An 8173-nucleotide genomic window follows, 5' to 3' on the forward strand; every position below is an offset into this window, starting at 1 on the left:
TTACACACACACACACACACACACACACACACACACACCTTATATATACACCTATATCTATATCTTTGTCTTCTTCATCATCATCATCATCATTATCATCTGCTTTGGCCAAGTTACTTAGTTTTTGCCTCGATTCTTCATACACATCTCATTTTGTTATTATTTATACTTTTTATTTTTCACCCAGCAGCTGCCATTAATAACAAATCAAATGCTCGTTAACAGCACTCGCCGCGCTCCAAAATTCTGCGAATCAATCGAAAAACTAACAAAATGAAGCAAGCGCAAGAAAAGATTTTTCAAAATTATTTCGTATACTCTTTGGAGCAAGCGAAAAGCCATTTAAAACTTAAGTTTATTTTTACTTGACTTAACCTAAACTTAAATACAAATAAATCTGAGGCAACGCCGAATTCGATTTGTAATTTAAAGTCAAAGAAAATGTTTTAAATATTAAATATTTTAAAATATTTTTGATTTTATATAAAAAAGATAAGCAACTCAGTTTGTTTATTTATATCAAATAAAAAAAAAGGTTTTTAAAAATATTTTTAGTTATTAATTTAGCGAATTTATATAGAAATAAATCTTTTTTCTATTCAATTAAAGCTAAAATAAGGTTAATATAAATTATATTATAAAAAAAATTTAATTCAAATACATTACAAATAAACAAAAAAATATTAATAAAAATAAATACATCAAATATTATTAGTAATGATAATTATACCTTTAGTCGATTTAAAATGAGAAATTAATTAAATAATTTTCTTTTTTAATTTGTTATAATAATTTGAGTAATATTTATTTATTTTAATTATGTATTTGAATTAATTTTTTTTTTTTTTTATATATATATATATTTTTTTCATTTATTTCTATATTTTTCTCACTTTTTTCTTCACTTTGAGATACTTCTTGGTTATTTTTTAGCTCTTTCTGAGATACTTTTGTGCTTAGACCTTAAGAACTTCGGCTAGAGTGCACTATGCTCTATACTGTATGCAACTCTTGGCAATTTCTGCCACAAAACGGGGCGTGGCAGCCCCAATTGGTTTTGCTTATTTAAGTTTTATTGATTGCGCCTCGCTGCTGCGCTAATTGCGGATCACATAGATCAACACGGATCCTAGCAGAGATGTAGACAGATGGAGAAGATATACATATATATATCAGATTTATGTATATATATCTGTTTAGCTGTGTGTTCATAAATATTTGCATTTGTATTCAATTTCATGCAAGCATGCAAAAAAAAAAAAAAACAAGTAAGAAAGCTCCAGTCGAGACTGCTCGACTAGGAGATACCCTGAACCCTCCAAGCTGATATTCTATTCATTCTGCACTTCTTTTATGCACACATACATACACATGCATCCACACGCACGCATAAGCCTGCGCTCTGCTAACTGCGCAGTAAGCAGCGACTGCGCTTGGGCTGCGCTGCTGTGTGGGCAATATTATGAGAATTTATTTGTTGAATAATTTCTTTTGTAGACATACGATCTTAATGAAACTTTCAAAGCGTGATCATATGGTGAATATGTGTGTACATTCCAAAGCCCAACTCTCTAGTATTTGAAATGCGTTTTTTACAAATTGGGGGAGAAGGGGGCGTGGTATCCAAAATCTGTAAATAACAGAATCTTTGTATCGATTACCTTTATATACAACGCAAATTTGAAGACTCCATCTCTAAAAATGTTCAAATTAGGCTAAAAAAACAAAATCAAATTTTCGATTATTCTCGATAAAAAAGTTATCGGACGAATTATCGAAAAAATAAAGCAAACTCGTACTGCGTATGGTACTCACGAGTATGCATGCCAAATTTCAGCTCTCTAGCTCTTATAACTTCTGAGATCGACGCACTCATACGGACGGACGGACGGACGGACGGACGGACGGACGGACGGACGGACGGACGGACGGACGGACGGACGGACGGACGGACGGACAGACGGACAGGGCTATATCGACTCAGCTCGTCGCCCTGATCAAGAATATATATACTTTGTGGGGTCTGCCACGCCTCCTTCTGCCCGTTACATACTTTTCCACAAAACCATTATACCCTGATTTCCCATTTTCAATGGGTTCAGGGTATAAAAAAACAAAAATTGAAGCAAATTCCGACGGCAAATCACTTAGACATAAATGCCGATATAGACAGCTGGACAGACATGTATGTATGTATGTATGTATGTATATGCAGGTATAGCTGCATCGATAATGCATTAACTAGTTAAACAATATGCCTAGTCATTGACTATATATGTATATGTATATTCAAACAATACATAAACATATATATGTATATATACATATATATATATATATATAACGATTTAGCGACTCGTCGCCGTCAATGTAAATTAATTGCAAAGATATTTTCTAAGAATTTCTTTAGCTGCTGCTGCTTCTTCTTCTACTTGTTGTTGCATTCTGCGAATGTTGTGTGTGCGTGCATGTGTGTGTATGTGTGTGTGCAGTCATAATGCTTGCAACATTTGCCACTGCAGCTGGCTTAAGATTTTTATTCGATTTCATGCTGCATCCAATTAGAAGGCAGACAAACTCCAATTAAGATATAGATATAGATGGATATAGATAGATGGCTATATAGATGTATAGATGCGCACATATATGCATCTGAATATATACATATATATATGTAGCTATATGTCTCCGCTGTCTGCCAACTTGTTGTTGTCTTTGCTGGAGTTGCAAAGTTTTGGCATTTGGCCAAAAATTTGTCGTCTGGCTGCAATTCATAATCATCATCATCATTAGTGTGCTGATAATAATGATGATGCTGATGAAGAGGCTGCTGATCTGCATGTCTGCGTGTGTGTGTGTGTGTGTGTGTGTGTGTTGTCTGGCCATTAGCAGCGATCAGCTAAAGTTCGCTTAAAGGAAACAAAAAACAATTCAAGCCGAAAATTGTTATTGTTGTTGTTGTTGTTACATTTTGTAAACAAATTTTCAGAAATCAATAAAAAACAACAATTGGCACAGACACGCAAACTCAATTAGTTGCAGATGAATTACAAAAACACAAAGCGCAAAAACAAATGAAAAAATGGAAAACTGAATAAAAACAAATGAGAAATGAAAAATGAAAAATGGAAAACGGAGAATTGCATTGCAAATAATTTTCATATTGTTTGTTTTGTTTACAGCTAAGTGTGGGAGTTTTGCACGTATTTGCCCCGCATATAAATACAAATACAAATACAAATACATATATGCATAAATATAGACATACATATATTTACATATATGTATATTTATTTCGTTTCTTGTTGCACTTGTCAATTATGTCACAGGTGGTTAAAATGCCTAACAGTTATTTGTTCGATAAGCGCTTTATCAAATTCTAATAAAATTATATTAGAAAAAAATTAAAAAAAAAAAAAATGATATTTTGGTTAGAAATATTTGCAAACTAAATAAATTCAATTGTAATTTAAAAATATAATTATATATTAAATTAGTTATTTATTTTTATTTAATATATATTTATATTTGTATTTATTATTGTATTATATATATTTATATTTGATTATTTATATAATAATTTATTTAATCAATTTAATTAACTTTACATATTTAACTAAGTTTTTCAAAAGTTTTTATTTTCATTTAAATATAAATTTTAAAAATTTCATTACTATTCAATTGTTTATACTTGAATTTTATAAACACTTTTTTATTCCATTTCAGCTGACAGAAATTTCAATTCAATTTGTTTTGATAAATATTTATGAATTGCATGAAATAGTTAAATATGATTAAATAGTCATTGCTTCTGATAAATAAATATTCAAATATTTAATATATACAATATAGTATATAATATAATAAAATATAACACGTACGCATATTGTATATATTACATTAGAATAATAAATTTAAAAATTATACTTCATCAAATATTAAATATATTATCATTATAAAGAAATAATTTGTTTGTTATTAATTTATTATATATTTTCAATACTACAATTAATAGTAAATATTGATATAGATAAATATTGATATAGAACTAATTACTTTTAATACATAAAGTTTTGTATATAGTTATTACTATTTATTAAATATCACTATTCACATATTAAAATTATCTTTCAAATAAAAACACGAAGAGCCAAATGAAAAATGTCATAATCAAATAACAAATAATAAATAAATAGATGAGATTACAAAATGAATTGATTTTTAGTTAAGTTAAAGTAAATATTAATCAAATTCAAATAATTTTAGAATTCACTTAAAATTGTTTTTTAATTAATTAAATTGTTTGTAAAGCTAATAAAGTTTCAATAAATAGGCGAATATTTTTGTTCTTCTTTATACAATATTTTATATTATATAAAAAAAATGTTGTTTTTTATATAAAATATTTTTGTTCTTATAAAAATAAAAATATTTGCCCATTTATTTAATATTACTAAATTGTCTATAAGGAATTTGCTTCGTTCATTTTATTATTATTATTTGTCGCTATTATATTTCTAAATATTTCAAAAACATCTCTAAAATATCTCTAAAATGTTCTCTGTTAATTTGCATGATTTCGTTGTAACTTGGGTAAAACTTTGCAGCTTATCAAAGGGAAATTCTAGAGCAAGTGCTTAGGAGAAATACCCAAGTGATAGCTATATATACATATATATACATATGCATATATATGATAAACATATTATATATAATTTACATATCTAAATAGACTTTTAGCGTTCAAGCATTTTGCTTAGTTCTTAAGCTCTAAACTTGATGGATTTTCGCCTGATTGGCATAGAGCAACAAAGACTTTGTTTTGGAAACTTTTACAACACTAAGTTGCATTTAAATATATGTATATAGGCAAATATGTATATATAGGCATGTAAAGAGAGTTACCTTATATACATAATATATACATTTATAATATCAAAATAGATTTTCAGTTGGGGAAAAACAACTTCACACACTTGCCACATGGAGAATCAGCTTAGTAAACACTAATATATATATATGTATATACTATAGCCCATAGATGAGCCAGCATCGAGCACTTGACAACACTAGACAACACTATCCTATAGTCCATATACCCTACCTATATATTGTAATACATATATACATATCAATCATATATATATGTTTATATATTCTATTAAACTTCTTATGGAAACACTTGCAACACACACTTGTAACATTTCGCCATTTGGCCACACTGAGGGGGCAGGCGCTTGGGCCAATGGTGATTGAGCTGAGGTGTGTGGTACTCGCTTACCTGTTGCCAAAATTGTGCCAATAAATAAATTTGCTCCTTTTTGAAAAACCAATCGTTGATTGATTGAACAGCCGTCAGATCCATATCGGCTGTCCCAGCGGCTTGTGGCAATGTTGGCTGCATTCGTGGGCTGTCTGTATGAATTGTTGTTTGTTGTTGTTGTTTGTTTGTTGTTGTTGTTGCTGTTTGTTTTGTTTACTATTGTTGCTGCTGCTGCTGCTGCTGCTGCTGTTGCTGCTGCTGCTGTTGCGGCATTTGTCGAGGCATCGGGAGACAGACTTGGCGCAGCCTTGCAACAGCAATTCAATCCTTTTGCGTTTCTTCCTCTTCTTCTTCTTCTTCTTTTGGTTAGTATTGTTAACTAATTTGCTGTTGTCGCTATTGTTGTTAGTTTTGAGTTAAGACACATTCACATTCACACAGACACATATACACACACACGCAGATACTTTGTTGTTGTTGTTTTGCTTTTGGTTTTACGTGCTCAAAAAAATTCATAAATTTTATTAAAAATTTCTTGTTTAACTTTTTGATTTGTTTTCGTTGTTGTTGCTGTTGTTGATGCTGTTGTTGCATTGACTATGTTGTGTCTTGACACACACACACACAGACACCTGCATACACATAGACACACACACACGCGCGCTTTTGTTGTTGTTTTGGTTGTTGTTGTTGCAGCAATTGGCGTCGGCTTTAACAAAATGTTGCCATTTGTTGTGAGCTGCATTCAAAGTTAAAGCCAAGTCAAAATTCTGATTGGATTTGGCTGACTTTGCAATTGTTGTTGCTGTTGCTGCTGCTGCTGCTGTTGCTGTTGCTGTTGCATGTTGCTGCCGTTATTGTTGCTGCTGTTGCTGATGTTGCTGGTGCTGCAGTCGTTGTTGTTGTTGTTGCTGTTGTTGTTTCACTCTGTTGTTGTTTACACTGAACACACGCGCACACTTTTATTTATTTTTATTTTTTCCTTCTTTTTTTTTTACTATTAATATATATATTTATTTGTAATATATATATTTTATTTATTGTGTATTTTTGCTTGTTTCAGATTTGTTGTCAAAAAAAAAAATTGCTCAAAAAAATTTATGTTTTGTTAGCAGTTAGATTGATGCTGCTTCTTGCATTTGTTGTTTGTTGTTGTTTATAAATAAAATGTAGCTTTGCTTTGTAACTGTTTCGCTGGGTGCTGTTGCTGTTGCTGTGGCTGTTGTGATTCGTGTTTCGTGATTCGCAGTTCGCTGTTCGCAATTGGTTCGATGAGCTGCTTAAGAACTCAGTTACAGTTACAACTCAGTCAACAGTCAGTCCACACACAAACAACAAACACACACTCGGACACTGGCGGCGGCACACACAGAGGCGACGTTGCCAGTCACGAATTCAGTTGATGACTGAACAACAGTGGACGAGTCGCAGCGTCGACAACCCCGAAAAAACAAAAACGAAAACGAACAAATACAAAAAAAAATGTTATATATGTATTGAAGCCATGCACACGATGTTTGTCGGTTAGCGGCGAACACGAAGCACTGCCGTCGCCGTCGCCACACGAGCCGAGCGTGCTGACGAGCATTTGCACTCGAAGAGACGGCACGAGTGAGCGAGTGAACGAGTGAACGAGAGAGGGCGAGCATAGAGAGTGGAGAGAGAGAGTCACTCAATTGGTCTTTTGCCTCCCGCCTGGCAGTCTGCACGCTTTTGATTTCTTTCAATAGGTTTTTGATTTTCGTTTGTGTTTTGCTTGGTTGGGGCTGCTGCTGAGCATTTTTGTGCGCCGTCGCTGTCGCCGGCGTTGACGCTCGCTCACATACGACGCGTATTACAACTTGTGCGCTCAGCTCAGCGTTCGTTCTGTTTACTTTTTGCTTGATTTTTTTTTTTTCTGTTCGTTTCGTTTCGTTTCGTTTTTTTTTTCTGCTGCTGCCTTCTGATAACTTCTGTCAGTTGCATGTATTGAAATTCATTCATTCAAACCAACGGCCCGTTTATCTCTCTCTCTCTCGCTCCCGCTCTCACTCACTTATGTAGGCGCTCTCGCTCACTCATGCTCTCGCTCTATCTGCATGCATATGTGGTGCCTGTGGCTTGGCATTCAATTTGTAGCAGCGGCGTCGACGTTGCTGCTTCTGTCGCTGCTGCTCCTGGTGCTTGTGCCTGCGTCGCCTTTTTTCTGATTGGGAAAAACTTATAGGAAAATGTTACGCTCACATTGCGCTCCTTTAGCTCGTGTTTGTGTTTATTGAGCCACACATTGAGTGCAAACTGTGAGTGAGTGAGTGTGTGTCAGAGTGAGTGCGAGCGAGTAAGGGGAAGTCTTGCCGGCATCCACTTACATTTTTCTTGTTCTTGTTTATGAATTAAGTTGCTATTGCTTTACTGTTGTTTCTTTTTCAGCTTACTATTTTTTTGTTTTCATATTACTTTTTATTTATTTCTCTGCTTGTTACTTTTGTGTTGCAAGGGTGTGAGCTACGAATCCTGTTGGCTTTAATTATTATTGTGTCTGGCTGCTGTTGATGCTGCTGGGTGTGTGTGAGTGTGTGTGTGTGTTTTACGCTTTGAGTGGCCTGCCAAAGGTCAAGCTGAGTAAGTTTTGGACTAAAGAGTGTGGAGGAGGGGCGGATGTATTAGATATTCAAAGTGGGAGGAGTCTCACCCGCCACACAGGTAAAAGTGCAGACCAAATGGAGTCAAGATAAATAACTTAAGCTGATTTCTTCAATTCAATTAGCTAAATTAATGATTAAATTATAATAAAAATAGGCAAATAGATTTTAATAAATGTTAGGAAAAATAGTTAATTGATTAATAATCAATATCAATATATGCTTTAAAAAATGCATTCTTAATAATAAATAAAACTTTGAGGTAGAGTCGCATCCGTGACCCAGCCCT

At 33.2% G+C, this 8173-nt stretch overlaps 1 protein-coding gene across 3 annotated transcripts in view; it reads right to left on the reverse strand.

Moving 5' to 3' along the window:
- The window catches only part of ct (homeobox protein, cut), a 99705-nt gene extending 92913 nt beyond the window's left edge, over positions 1-6792 (reverse strand). The window contains exon 1 of one of the 3 annotated variants that reach the window (XM_089474641.1): positions 5282-6792. In XM_089474641.1, coding sequence (XP_089330767.1) covers positions 5282-5404 — 123 coding nt within the window. In that variant the 5' untranslated portion in view covers positions 5405-6792. The remainder of the gene's footprint in view (positions 1-5281) is intronic. The other 2 variants (XM_018016509.2, XM_018016511.2) reach the window with 2 other exon arrangements.
- Positions 6793-8173: the final 1381 nt, after the last annotated feature.

Source organism: Drosophila arizonae, chromosome X (assembly GCF_054131065.1).
Source record: "Drosophila arizonae isolate 15081-1271.41 chromosome X, UAZ_ARI_1.0, whole genome shotgun sequence".
In the NCBI taxonomy this organism is placed as follows: Eukaryota; Metazoa; Arthropoda; class Insecta; order Diptera; family Drosophilidae; genus Drosophila; species Drosophila arizonae.